This window comes from Haliotis rufescens, unplaced genomic scaffold, assembly GCF_023055435.1.
Source record: "Haliotis rufescens isolate VD_foot unplaced genomic scaffold, xgHalRufe1.0.p SCAF_85, whole genome shotgun sequence".
Classification (NCBI taxonomy): domain Eukaryota; kingdom Metazoa; phylum Mollusca; class Gastropoda; order Lepetellida; family Haliotidae; genus Haliotis; species Haliotis rufescens.
In genome coordinates, this window is record NW_025964378.1 from 1,250,097 (window position 1) to 1,265,082 (window position 14,986).

The window sequence follows — 14,986 nt, forward strand, 5'->3', positions numbered from 1 at the left end:
GCATCACAAGATAGATAAACACAGCAAACATATCAGCCAATAAAACAGTTGTCACTGCAGCACTGGTAGCCTTAGGCCACGCCCCCAAATAGGTTGGTTTTGGAATCTGATTACAGAGTGATTGACTTCAGAACTTTCCCAGGGATACTTTCTACGAATATAATGAATTTTCTCTCTCAGAAACTGACAAAATGTATTTCGAAAATTGATGTTCGCAACAAAATCGCAATCATTTTTTCACTTTACTTGTCCTTTAAGATTTTTCACTATTTATACTTATTTTTTACATGATGTACTTGTAAATTGATATATTAATTTTTATCATACATGTAATTATGTCTGCAGTGTTAGATACAAAAGAGAAGGTGGAGACAAACGTGTACCGGTTTCTAGGGAAGAATGGAAAATATGTTCATCAGAAGTCGATCTGCTTTGCCTTTTCCAACCCCTGGACGAAAGAAGTGGAATGTATTGTGTCAACCAACATGGTGGTGCAGTAAGTTTGAGATTTAATTTCAGTACTGTACATCTGGAAAGTTTTGCGAGCAGGAAAGTACTGTCAAAACTGCGAGTGACACACACATGCAATCAGTGTTCGAAATAGCTGCCCAGACTGTCTAGTTGAAAATTCGAGTCAATATTTTATTACTTCTATGAATTATCATGTCAGGTAAGGTGTCATATAATGTCAAAATCCTTTTGTTTTCATTTCATAGTTTATTGGAAACCACGCAAGGCAGTAAGCTTTGTTTTTTAGTTCACCAATTGTGTCTGACATGTGTCATCTCTGAAGTTACTTAGTTAGATCTATGCGTCATTCACTTCAAACTTGAGTCGGAATTTTCTCCTTTGTTTTAAATATTTCGAGACGAAGTCGCAACAAATGGATATTTAATCTAGAAATAGACAAATGGAAACCCTGATGGTAACAGACAAGCTGACTTTGTTCAAAAATGTACTAATATGAATATCACCGATTTATAAGGTACTATATTGGCTGTCACATCAATTACCAGTCTAAGCCTAATTTTACTGGTAAAAAACTGGTAATTACCAGTAAATAGGAACGCTGATAATTAAGTTAAGTTGAATAAGATATGTTTGAACTACATTGCCGAGTGTGGTGAACTAGACCACTCTTGTCACAGCTAGAGATTTTACAGGTGGTTCAATCAATATATACCGTACGTCTGTTTCTTTGCCAACTGGCCAGGCATCTTGGGGGGATCAGTTTTGGCCCTCCAGAATTTTTCAGATAATGTTTATGAAAGTTTTCGAAAGTTATATGACTGACAACAAGTATTGTGTTCATAATGTGTTGTCAGTGAATGTCTGCATACTCCTTCAAATATTGTGCAGTTTAGATAACGACATCTTCCCGAGGCAAGACAGTTAACTGACTAAAAAGTCCAGTTTCCACCCTTGCCGAACTAGGCTGGTATTATGGAGTTACATTTTGGCTCAACTAACGAGTCTATGCATAGTCCAATCAAAATCACACAACGAAATCGAGATCCGGTTCGTAAACTGTCGTGCAGATTTCGATCGATTGCAGGATTTACAAAGCATGTGCACCCCCAGCTTGTCCACAGATATTTTCTTAATCTTTTCATATCTTTTGATATTACGTGATTTGATGCACTTTGCGATGTAAGACCCATTTTATCACAATATAGATCTTGATTATCAATTAGATCGTCTTGACCTGGGTGCCGCCATTTTGTTTGAGGCAAATGCAAGTGATACCAGAGTTGGAATCTGATTAGTCCATGGGAGAGGCTTAGAAGGGACATAACTGGTAATAGCCACTGGTGGCGCTACGATCGAGCCCAGGAACTCCAGCCTAGTTCGGCAAGGGTGGAAACTGGACTTTTAAAATCAGTAAATGCCCTTGCCTCGGGAAGATGAGATAACAATGACCATGTGGGGATTCCGAGTTAGAAGTGGTTGCAAACAATCTATATCATGCTCGAAAGAGGCAACCAAATGGATTGGGTTGTCAGGTTCAGTGACTTGCTTGATTGCATGTCATCGTACCTCAAAAATGTGGATGGTTGCTCACAATATCAGTCACTGGTTTGTCTGGCCCAGATACAATGATATATCATATAGCTGGAATATTGCTGAGTGCGGTGTTAAACAACAAACAAACAATCAAAATTTATGAATGATAATAATTATCAGTATGCCTATCAAACCTATTGGTTGTCTTGTAAGATCTATGCCAATATTATTGGTTTTCTAACATGCCGTTTTCTTTTTTGCCGGCCATGTACAATTGCTATAAAATAAATGACTTTTTAGCATTAGTGGAATAAATCAATATCTATGATTGATCGTGGCTGTATCCTCAAAGGGGGTTGAAGTAGTGTAAAATTATTGTCCCCCTGAGAGGGTATCGTAAGTCCATATCATTCAAAGAATGTTATTCCAACTACAGTTTTAATCGTAGAATATGTGTTCCTTAAATCTGGCTACATTTATCAATTATCGCCAACACCTGAAGGGATGTTGTAAATCCGGCTGGGGTCCATGCAGGTAGCAAAAGTACTGTAAGTCCCCATGGACCCTAGCATGGTGATCTACCTTTAGTTGCTGGCGATCTATAGCCCGTTTTTATAATGTCAAGTTTTGTATCGTGCTATTGATTTTATGATTACATACTAGTTTTAACTTTATTTCTGTGATAAGTCTAGTCATTTTACTGTCCCTCGTTGGCAGGTTCTTATATAAGCTTCAATATATGTATTATATTTAACCATTGATAGTCACGATATGGCTGAAATATTGCCGATGTGACTTAAAATTTTAACTCACTCACTCACTGCTGTTTATTCATGGTAGCATCCCTGTTTACAGTGTCCCCGAGGTGTCCAGCTCTGGTCAAGCAGCAGATGCTGGGGACACTGATATGTCATCTAACTACAACTTTCCTATCGGTAAGTCTCAAATTTAAAAACAAAAATTTATCTTTTGATATTTATGTATCAAGGCCCGCTTGGGGATTCCAGGTTAGAATTCGTCCCCAGTAACATACAAAGTGACTCAATTGACCAGTCTCGGGGATTTGGTTGACTGCATGTTATCATGCCCTGCGATGTTGCTCATAATATTAATCACTGGTTTACCTAGTCCTGGCCACTTTCACAGTCATATAGGTGGATAATTGCAGAGTACTGCATAGAAACAAATAATCAAACAAACATATAAATCTTTGTTGTTTAATGTGTTTTAATCACCACAAGTGTACAGAGTTGCATCCCTTGCAAATCAAGGAATAAAATGTCTGGCCTAAATATAGAAATAAATTACGTGGCGTTATTTGCGATCATGGAGATACATACAGTATTCGACGTAATAAGCGCCCATGGCGATATTTGCTAATATATTGGCTAGTGAACAATCCCAATTAGCACCCTTTCCGACTGATCAATGTGCACAAGACTTATTTATTTTCGTGTATAATATGCGCTCATGTGTTATATGCACCCTTAATTATGGGCAATAAAAGTCTCGAAAATATATCTATTGTGTATAATACGCACAGATTCTTCACAAAATTTACAATCATTCAACTCTGTTTTTTCTCTCACCAAAAATTATATTCTAATAAGAGCCCCCTATTTCTAATTTTGAGAGTGCCCTAGGCGCTTATTACATCGAATACAGTATTTCTTGTTCTTATAATGGAGTGTGGAACATTTGGAACATGAGTCTATGGTAATTCACGTTAACAGTATTGGAAGATTCTCTTGTTTGGCTGATCTGGTATACAGGAGCTACATGTCCATAAAAAGTGTAATCCTTTATTATTTAAAGGAAAACTGTAAAAGACAATCGGTCCAACATCCTTCTCTTAAATTACGACTTGAGCAAGTAAATATGTTCAAAATATGTTCAAAATTACTGTTGACAGTGACTATTGATTGTTTTATCAAGATGAAGTGGCAGTTATTACATTGGAATTCCATTGTGACACACTTAGGTCACATGTTACTTTAGGTCTGCCAGCCTTTTAGTATGGGTCAATGGCTATCTTTAAGTGTCATCCTTGTAAAGCAAGTGTATATCGATTATACTGCAATCAACAGAATCTGAGAAGCCTAGTAAAGAGAGTCCCTCTCCTGTGCCGCGTCTGGCAATGATGCGAGGAGCGGGACGGATCGGGAAACAGATCGCAGAACAAGCCACAGAGCAGAGCAGGTAGGAACAAATCTTCCATTGTTTCATTTTTTAATTTTTTGTACCAATATCTACTACACTTAAAAATAATCTGAAACACATACACACTCAAAATAAAATATATGCATACCCGGAAATACCTGTTTCAAAATTTAAAATTTTTTTTCTGTTGTAAAGTGTATTATTGAGTTGACTAGCCCAGTTGGCAAAAGACCCGTGCTTCAGTTTAACATGGGAGCAGTTTTCTTATTTTTTTGCCTATAGCTGAATTATTGCTGACGTGGCAGAATAGCCGACACACACCCATGGGATTGTTTCCTTCAAGTTTTGTTGAGAGTTGATGTGAAATCTGTGCTGACCAATATTCAATAAGACTCGTTTGATTATTGATTACTCGAGATTGATTATGTTGACTTAGCCCAGTGGTTAAAGCGTTTGATGCTGAATAAAAGTGCTCTATTCCCAAGATGAAACCATGGTTGGAATATGGCTAGAGCAATGTTAATCTTCATTCGCTCACACATGTTGAAAGTAAATCAGGGGAGGTAATCTGTGTTCAAGCGTGCCAGGAATCATTGTCTACAAACACTAAACACTCAAACAATACCACAGAATTAGCAATAACCTGAAGAGCCCTCTAGTAAAACATATTTGAATCAAACTTCTGCTGCAGCCAATCAAATGCAAGCCAATGGTTTCCCATAAGCCTTTGCAGCTAAAATATTCTTCTGTTACCACTTGATGGCCCCGCAGTTGTGTTCTTGAAATAACAAGCCAAAGACTACAGTCATGTGGACTGCCAGACTTAAACAACCCCTGGCTTAATGGCCTTGTTTCAGCTTGAAAGACGAGATGATTATAGTAACGGCAGGCCCAGGAATTGGCACCGAATCTCCCCAGCTGCATGGGTAATAACCTGGACCTCTCTCTCTCTTTCTGATTGTACGACACTTTCTAGCACAGCTTGTGGTAATGAGGCTTGTCTTCACGGCACTGTTCTACGAATATCTTGGTGGCAGACTCAAAATGAAATGGTATCTGTTATAGAAAGAAGTAATTCTTCATTCGTATGTGAAGAAAACACAATCACATTGCTCAGGGTTATGGAACATACTTGTATATGGAGAATGTTATGGTGTAGGTTGGCATGGGATTAGGGTGTGTGGTGATTGTAACAAAACTTGTGATAATTATTGCTTTCTTCCTAGGAATACATTGGTTTCTGGTTCCAGACAATCATTTTCATCTTTCTTTTATTCTCATTCCTAAGTTTTCGAAATAAATCATATTTGTAAAGTTAATAGTCCAGTTGACCCGTGAAGATCCGGGGTAGAATAGGTCTTCAGCAACCCCGAAGACCCAACTAACGGGATCGGGTGGTCAGACCCGCTGACTTGGTTGATGCATACCATCATATTCCAATAGCGTGGATCGATGCTCATGATGTCAAACACTGGATTGTCTGGTCATATAGCTGGAATATTGCTGAGTGTGGCATTAAACTACAAACAAACAAATAATGGTCCAGTTTACCGTTAAGCATACAATTTTGAACCATTTCTGCATGCGGTTGGATTGCAGGGAGTCCGTTCTATTATTTTCAAGCTTCTTGTGTCAGAACGTTTGTCCAACTTTAAATTTTTTACATTAGTTTCAGGCTTATCAATTTTATCTTAAACATGGTGGCTTTGAACCAATTTTTAACATCTTGTTTTAGTAATTTTGAAAGAAATTACAAGGTTGTGGGCTTGGCTAAGAATTTCTCTCCTTTCACTGGTCACAGATCATGGTTTCTTTTAAAGTCATTTTTGACAAGATGAAGGAATTAATTTTGCATGTCTACATCCTTTTCAGAAGTCCGTCTCCAGTCAGTGGTAACGTTGTGCCATCTCCTGCCCTCCAGGTGAGACGTTTGTAGAAACTGCTGTTTTTCAGTTTAAATGCTTGAACAATGAGTTGGGGAAAAAATAGAATTATTGTCTTTTTAGCAAATACACAAAAATGAAGCTAAATATGCAAACAATGCTTCATGGCCTTGTGAAACTGAGACATTGTTTTTGTGCATACACAGATCCAGAGGGTGCAGAGTTGTGTCCCTTTGGTGTGCCAGAATCCTGTGATCCTAGATTCTATGTTTCTGGGCTTGTGACCATCACATACTTGTGGGGTTCAACAGAGTAGTAAACGTCAAAGATCTGCATCATTTTTGGGTTTCCTCCCATATCAAGCAGACATGCAATAACAACTGTTATGCTGTTAGAGGCAGCGGTAAACCCAACTCACTTACTCACCTTGTGATGTATTTCAGAATGACATGTCTCCGGGGACTGCCAGTAACGCAGTGTCGACAACCAATGCTGCTTCTGCTGCCAACAATGCCCAGTCTGAAGGTAAAATATGCATTCATTATTCATTTGGTTCATTGTTGATGTAACACACACATTCTTGACTTAATGCGTATAAGATTGTCGATGTAACAAACACATTCTTGACTTAATGCGTATAAGTTTGTCGATGTAACAAACACATTCTTGACTTAATGCGTATACCATTTTCCATGTAACACACACATTCTTGACTTAATGCATATACCATTGTCCATGTAACACAAACATTCTTGACTTAATGCGTATAAGATTGTCGATGTAACAAACACATTCTTGACTTAATGCGTATAAGATTGTCGATGTAACACAAACATTCTTGACTTAATGCGCATACCATTGTCCATGTAACACACACATTCTTGACTTAATGCATGTACCATTGTCCATGTTACACACATTCTTGACTTATTGCGTATACCATTGTCGATGTAACAAACACATTCTTGACTTAATGCGCATACCATTGTCGATGTAACACACACATTCTTGACTGAATGCGCATACCATTGTTGATGTAACACACACAATCTTGACTTATTGCGTATACCATTGTCGATGTAACAAACACATTCTTGACTTAATGCGCATACCATTGTTGATGTAACACACACATTCTTGACTTATTGCGTATACCATTGTCGATGTAACAAACACATTCTTGACTTAATGCGCATACCATTGTCGATGTAACACACACATTCTTGACTTAATGCGCATACCATTGTTGATGTAACACACACAATCTTGACTTATTGCGTATACCATTGTCGATGTAACAAACACATTCTTGACTGAATGCGCATACCATTGTTGATGTAACACACACAATCTTGACTTATTGCGTATACCATTGTCCATGTTACACACATTCTTGACTTATTGCGTATACCATTGTCGATGTAACAAACACATTCTTGACTTAATGCGCATACCATTGTCGATGTAACACACACATTCTTGATGGAATGCATACACCATTGTCGATGTAACACACATTCTTGACTTAATGTTATGATTGTCGATGTAACACAAACATTCTTGACGGAATGCATATACCATTGTCGATGTAACACACATTCTTGACTTAAGGCGTATATGATTGTCGATGTAACACAAACATTCTTGACGGAATGCATATACCATTGTCGATGTAACACATACATTCTAGAAAAAAAAATGAAAAGGAGTCCAACTGAAGTTAGATTGCATCAGTTCTGAAATTAAAGATTGTTTTGGGCTCCATTTGGCCTTTATTTGTTTTATGTTGTAGATATGTATTTGTCAATAAGATAACTTTATTTCCAGGACTAATTGTAAGTGGGTTTCCCAATGTGTGGGTTTATGATTCTTTATTAGACGCTGATCTTGAAGTATCCAGAGCAAATAAAGATGTTTCCTTTCTTTCAGCTTGTGTGCCGACAACATTGAATGGGCTGAGCACTCACACTCAGTCACAGCCAGGTAAGTAGGCCAGGCCAAGGTGCCATGTTTACACTCATATTGTCCTCAATTATAGTCTGGTAGGTAATTTAAGGTACCGATGTTTACTACAATATCTGAAAAACTATCGCACCTACTCCAGTAAAAGTTGGTATGAGATTATAAAACAGTCATACATAACTGGATATTACATTTAAAGACTTTCGGTGCATGAATAAAAATCTGTCTATTTAGCTATCACTATATTTCATCAACAACCAGACCTGTTCGTCACGGGTGGATTGAACCAATCAACTCAACTCGAAAGTGTTCACGGGAATCATGCACGTTGAAACACCCAACGCTAACACCATATTTGTGTGTGCGTGATTCCCGTGCACCCTTTCGAGTTGAGTTGATTGGTTCAACTGTGTCATATGGCCCTGTGATGCAGGGGTAGCATTATGCAGATGGCTGTTACAATGAGTGCTCGTTCCACCCGTGATCTGGTCTGGTTTACTACTGGTCGGTACCTTAAATTACCTTCCAGACTATACATAGGTTATCATTTCCATTCTGTTTTGTAAAGCACTCTGGAAGGATGTGCTACTATTGCTCTGTTTGGAGCCTGATTTGAATGACACTATGCTGAGCAGACCTGTCCAATTACATTACTCTCGTGAGCAAGAGAAATTCTTTGCTGAGTTAGTGAGTTTGGTTTAACGCCACTTTTCCAGTTATATCGCTGGTGTCAGCCTAATGTGGGAGGAAAGCCCGAAGTGATGCAGGTCTTTACCACTTCGGTGAAACCCACGAGCACGGGTATGGTGCTGACAAACCTAGAAACATAATGGGGGCGAACTGGGATTTGAACCCATAATCATAGGTTTTCGGCATGCCAATGGACGCAACACTGGATTACCCATGCCCCCCTTTGCTCAGTCAGAAATGGGAGCGATAGAGGTGGTGACAGCATTTCTGAGACGAAGCTATGGTGCTGAAAGGGTACAGGGTATTATCTGTAATAGTATGGGGATATATTGCTCCAGAGAATAAGAGCAGATGCTCCTGTGTATAAGAAGTGAATTGTGTCAATAGCCATTATTTTACCCCATCTGTCTGCATAAGTTCAATTCTAGATGTTAAGAACAAGAATGAAGCTCAGGGAATCCTTGTCAATGTTAGAACTGACAGGTTTGGGTCACCCGAAGATCTGAATGTGCTCAAACACTATTGATATCACACATGAAGCTACTCAAACACTATTCATATCACACATGCAGGTACTCAAACACTATTCATATCACACATGCAGGTACTCAAACACTATTCATATCACATATGCAGCTACTCAAACACTATTCATATCACATATGCAGGTACTCAGACACTATTCATATCACACATGCAGGTACTCAAACACTATTCATATCACACATGCAGGTACTCAAACACTATTCATATCACATATGCAGCTACTCAAACACTATTCATATCACATATGCAGGTACTCAGACACTATTCATATCACACATGCAGGTACTCAAACACTATTCACATCACACATGCAGCTACTCAAACACTATTCATATCACATATGCAGGTACTCAGACACTATTCATATCACACATGCAGCTACTCAAACACTATTCATATCACACATGCAGCTACTCAGACACTATTCATATCACACATGCAGCTACTCAAACACTATTCATGTCACATATGCAGGTACTCAGACACTATTCATATCACACATGCAGCTACTCAAACACTATTCATATGATATGTGCAGTTACTCACACATATTACACATGCAGGTGTCAAAAAACTTATCATATGACACGTGAATTTTCAAATGAATTATTATTATCTAGCATGTATCTGCTCAAGATATCAGTCACTGAATTGTCTGGCCCAGACTTGATTTTTTACAGACCGCCGTCATATACTGGAATATTGTTGTGTGTGGCATTAAACAACAAACAAAAAGACAAAACTACTTATTGATTTTTTTACCAAGAGTTCTCTGTCCTGTTTCAGCCACTTCCAATGACTCTGTGCTGTTTGCCAACGTCATCCAGGAGCAGGATGAAGACAAGCGACAGAACCCAAGCACAGACAACAATGATGAAGCTGCACTTGCATTCCTCATGAGTTTACTAGAAGCAGATGCTGGTCTTGGGGGCCCTGTAGACTTTAACAATCTTCCCTGGCCATTGTGATGAAGTAGTTTAATAGCTATGACGTGTGGACATGCCTGAGGCCATCATGGAAATGGAATTGTGGGTAAAGACGCCTACTGTGCACCCTACCGGTGATTCTGTACCTAAACAAAGACAGATCGTAACACAGGGCTAAAAAATCTCCAGGTGGTCGAAGGAATGGGACATTGTGATCTGATTTGGTGCATTAGATGAAAGGGAAATGCCTTTGTTTTTGTAATACTGTTTTAAAAAATCAAAACTTGGCCATTTCATTTCTTAAGGACAGTTTTAACTGCCTCCATTTTGAATTTGCAGAAAGAAGGTTGTGAAGAAATTATTCCAAAGTGCCGGAGGAGGTATGTTCTCATCTATCCTCACTAAGATAATGGTAGTGAGGAATTCATCCAGAAGTGCCAGATAAACTATTTTCTTTGATTTGATTCTGACATGGATGATTTGTAAAGACATCATCCAAACTTAATCTTCATGGCAGTGAGGAAATCTTTCAGAACAATGCCTTCTCTGAATATGGTAGTGAGCACAGCGGCTAGAGCAAGTCTCTGTTGTATTTGTGTCACAATGGTCACATACCATAGCAAAAGCAAAAGCATCAACCATGAGAAATGAATGACACAGCTTCATTTTCAGTCAGTTTGAAATGAAAGAAGAACTGTTCATTATTTTGTGCCTAGAACTCAACTATTGTTGTTTGTTAAGGAATGAGAAGTCAGTTGTATAGGAACTGGTCACCGTTTCATGAACCATTATGTAACCACTGGTTACAGATTTGGGTTTCATTTAGTGATGACAGATGCTGGTTACAGATGTTGGTTACAGTTGTTGGTTACAGATGTTTGATGAAAAAAGGCACCTCTGAGACAGAGAAATGTTGGGTCAAAGGTCATAGAACCCTTATGCCATTGGCTGTTGGACAGCCTCCAAAAAGAGCTGATTGAAGCGCCAACGGTTGTCTCCATCCACTTGGTTGGATGTTGTGGTGAGATGAAGTAAATCAAGATGTCTTATCAGCATTGTATATGTTGAGGAAGAGGTGCTTGGACAATTCAGCTCAGTGATAAATTGTGTGTTTGGTGAAGAAATGAGGACCACAGAACCCTGGAAGTTCAGAATTATACTCTATGACAAGATTGTTTGCTCTGATGTATCATGTGTAATTGAACAAGGTCACATTCATTTGTGCATAGGTGATGAAATATGTCATTAGCACTTGGATTTTTGAAAATATGACAAGATATCTCAGGTTTTGTGTTACTTGCGACTGGTGAAAGATGAGTTCATTCTCTTGTGCAAAAATCAGCCTTATATAGACTGTCATCTGATGTTAAGCCTTCATTCCTATGTGTGTTAAACTCACGGTATGCATGTTGAAACCCTATTCCAGTTAAAGGCCAATAACAGCAATAGTGAATATGCTCACTGTACAGCTGGAAAGAACATGAGTGGAATAATGGCCGCCAACTACAAATATGTTGAGCATGGTTCTGTGATGTCCAGAGGAGCTTGTGTCTTGAATTTATTGAACTCTGTTTTGCCTTCCAAAGGACTTGTTGATGAAGTGATGAGATCGTGATAGACTGTTATGTTTCAAGTGTATATAATGGTCACATGAACAGTTTGTATAGTATTGTAAGTTATAAAAGATACCTGTATTGTTGACAATGTTATTGTGCCTGAATATGTGTATTGCCTATCTTTGTTCATGGTGTTCAGTTAGATGATATTTGTTGCTTTGAAATCCTTGAGACACAAAAATAATTTATTTATCCTTGATCTGTTGTGTTTTGTCTGAATATATATTTATATGCCTCTGTTGAGACATATTTAATATAACTGTATCATGTACATATTTGAAATGTATCCAGATTTTATGAACTCATATTTTATAAAAGTATCATCAGGCATCAATTTAAATTCTTAGTAAACAGATTTTCCTGACAAAATGCCAACATAGAGATGTTGTAATGTTGATTTGATGATAATTTTTCTTTAAAAAAATCATAAGATAAATACAAACAAAATCTTGTTAAACATGTTAAGTAAATGCATTTATAATTTCATTCATTCTTTTGAAGTTAGGCTACATAGAAAACACATACGTCTGGCCTAGTTTCAACATAAGTCACATCAAATTTCTTCTCTTGTTTCCTATTTTATTCACATACAAAAGGTTTTCTTTAAGAACCAAGAAGTCGATGATTACCATTGCTGTTCTATGCACTGAAATTCATGCTCATCGGATTATCCATTCACAATGCAGTAAGACTTGATTCATGTACTGACAGGTTGCTTTAGGTTTTCTTGGGGTTCTTTTTCAGTTAAAATTCAACAAAAAGGACAGGTTAGTTTTCAATGAAAATGCAAGTATGTTTATTCCAAGTACAGATTGTATAGAAAACTAGAGTCCCTAAAATAAAAGTTTGATCTCAGTTAAAGGGATGTTACACACATTGCCCAGAAGTCTGTGGTCCAACAAATTGCTGTCCAGAGTTGCATCCCTTGGCTATGCTTGGATCCACTGATCCAATGTTCGAACAGCAGATTCAATGACATAATGATGTCACAACCCTAGTTAAAGGTTCCACCTATCAATATTGTAAACGACCATGACCTGCACCAACTCTTCTACATTATTGAATCCCCGAAGATCCGGGTTAGAATGGGTCTTCAGCAACCCATGCTTGCCGTAAAAGGCGACTACGTTTGTCTTAAGAGGCGACTAAAGGGAACAGGTGGTCAGGCTCACTGGCTTGGTTGATGCATGTCATCGATCCCAATTGTGTGGATTGATGCTCATGATGTCAATCACTGCATTGTCTGGTCCAGACTCGATTATTTACAGACCGCAGTCATATAGCTGGAATATTGCTGAGTGTGGCATTAAAAAACAAACATTATTAAGCTGACAGGCCATGACGTAACAGACATTCTGTTCAATGTGGAAATAAACTTTCAATGAAATGTTTCAGTTGGACAAGGCAGATGTGCATTCATTAAGGAGACTTTCTGCAGGAATTTATTTTGATGTTCTCAGATGCCAAAATTCGGTGCAAGGTTACAGCAGATATAAGTAGCAATTTCCAATCTGTTCCCGATTCAAGTTTTAACTATTATATTTATAAGCTGTGCAAAGATGTTTTTTACTTCACTGAGAAAATGACCACGAAAGAGAAAAAGGTTTCATGCTTTGTTTAGCTGAAAATTTAGTGAATGTAATGTTAGAATATTCCAGAATTTAATTTTGACCCCCAAAATGTTTTCAACAATTGGCTTACCATAGGAATTTAGTTTAGATACAACCCTGATCTTAATACAGCATGCATGATGTATGCTTAGTAGCATACAGTTCTTAAACACACAAAATAATATTTGTTATCATATACATGTTCTACTAAAAGATTCATCATGATCACATAGTGATTGAACAGAAATATGTTCCATATAATTTTATACCATTTTCTGATTAGCGATGTTGAAACAAAATGTGAAAATGTTAAAAGGCAAGCTAAATTCATTGAAGGTTTTTGTTGACATTTGAAAAGCTTTCAAAACACAAATTTCGAAAGGCCTATCTACTCAGTTGGGTTTGGTTATTTGTTGTTTAATGTAGCACCCAGATATATTCCAGCTTTATGACGGCTTTTGCAAAAATACTTGTTTGGTGATAGAGATAAATGAGATCTAAAGTGCCTTAGTAAATCAATTTAATTGATGTTGATACTTGGTTTATTGAAATCGATAGTTTGCTTTTTGAAGTTAATATTATGTTTATTGAGGTCAATAAAATGTTTATTAATGTCAATAGATTTCTTTTTGAGGTCAATAAAATGTTTGTTGAGGTCAGTAAAATGTCTTGTCAAGGTGCAGAACAATCATTAGGAGTATGAACAGCTTACAGTACATACCATAGAAATCCTGAAACATAAAAAGATTCTACAAACATCATTCAAAATTAGTAACTAGCAACTTCTTAAATGACAATTTTCAAATGCATTGTATATAGAGGCTGGCAACTGCAAAAAAAGAAAAGAAAAAAGGAACAAAGCCTCACAAGTTCATGCCAAATAGAATACATTAATATTGAGCTTCAAAAAGAATTTCTTTATATTTCGACCAATCATGACCATTTTGTTGGTTGGGCAAATCTGTTAACCTTAAAATGAAAAAAAGTGAAGTGTGGCCTGACGTTGTGTTTTCACAGATCAAGGCAATAGACTTTAACTGGATTCCTTGAGTGTTCCTTAGAAGTGTTTTAATGTGAAAGATGTTCGAAACAACGATAATTATGTTTCTGTATGACAATCAAAGACCCAGAATAGTATTTTTAAGAATATTGCATATGTCAATATTACAAGGATATTTTGGATTTATACCATTCCCACCCCATTTTATCAACGACAAAATATCCAAATTTGATAAAAAATTCAATGTATAGAATATCCGTGTGGATAAGAATATTTTCTGTGTAATATATATTTTGAGGCCTTCAGAGTTTTTTAAGTATATATAAGTGTCCTGAGCAGTGTGTTGTTTATATATGACCTATTGTGTTCCTGACTTCGGGATGGGACAGTCTTGTGTCTTATGTTAAATAAAAAGACTTCAGATTTGTATATTTTTTATTTTATGATTTTGTAAATGGCAATCTCGTCCTACTGTTACGTTGTTGTTTAATGTACAATATATGTCATCTTCCTCTGAATAATAGGGCATGTTTAAGAAAATTCTAACCAGGCATTTGATAAGAAATGTTAAAAATCTGTAATTCCTTGG

General features: G+C 37.3%; 1 protein-coding gene across 4 annotated transcripts in view; it reads left to right on the top strand.

Annotated features, from left to right (window-relative positions):
* LOC124146908 (protein cycle-like) overlaps positions 1 to 12,968 on the top strand; it is a 126,609-nt gene extending 113,641 nt beyond the window's left edge. For 3 of the 4 annotated variants that reach the window (XM_046517464.2, XM_046517465.2, XM_046517462.2), the window contains 8 exons: positions 346 to 496; positions 2,860 to 2,939; positions 4,092 to 4,203; positions 5,022 to 5,090; positions 6,037 to 6,085; positions 6,491 to 6,572; positions 7,977 to 8,030; positions 10,032 to 12,968. In XM_046517464.2, the coding sequence (XP_046373420.2) occupies positions 346 to 496; positions 2,860 to 2,939; positions 4,092 to 4,203; positions 5,022 to 5,090; positions 6,037 to 6,085; positions 6,491 to 6,572; positions 7,977 to 8,030; positions 10,032 to 10,213 (779 nt within the window). In that variant the 3' untranslated portion in view covers positions 10,214 to 12,968. The remainder of the gene's footprint in view (positions 1 to 345; positions 497 to 2,859; positions 2,940 to 4,091; positions 4,204 to 5,021; positions 5,091 to 6,036; positions 6,086 to 6,490; positions 6,573 to 7,976; positions 8,031 to 10,031) is intronic. The other variant, XM_046517463.2, reaches the window with a different exon arrangement.
* Positions 12,969 to 14,986: the final 2,018 nt, after the last annotated feature.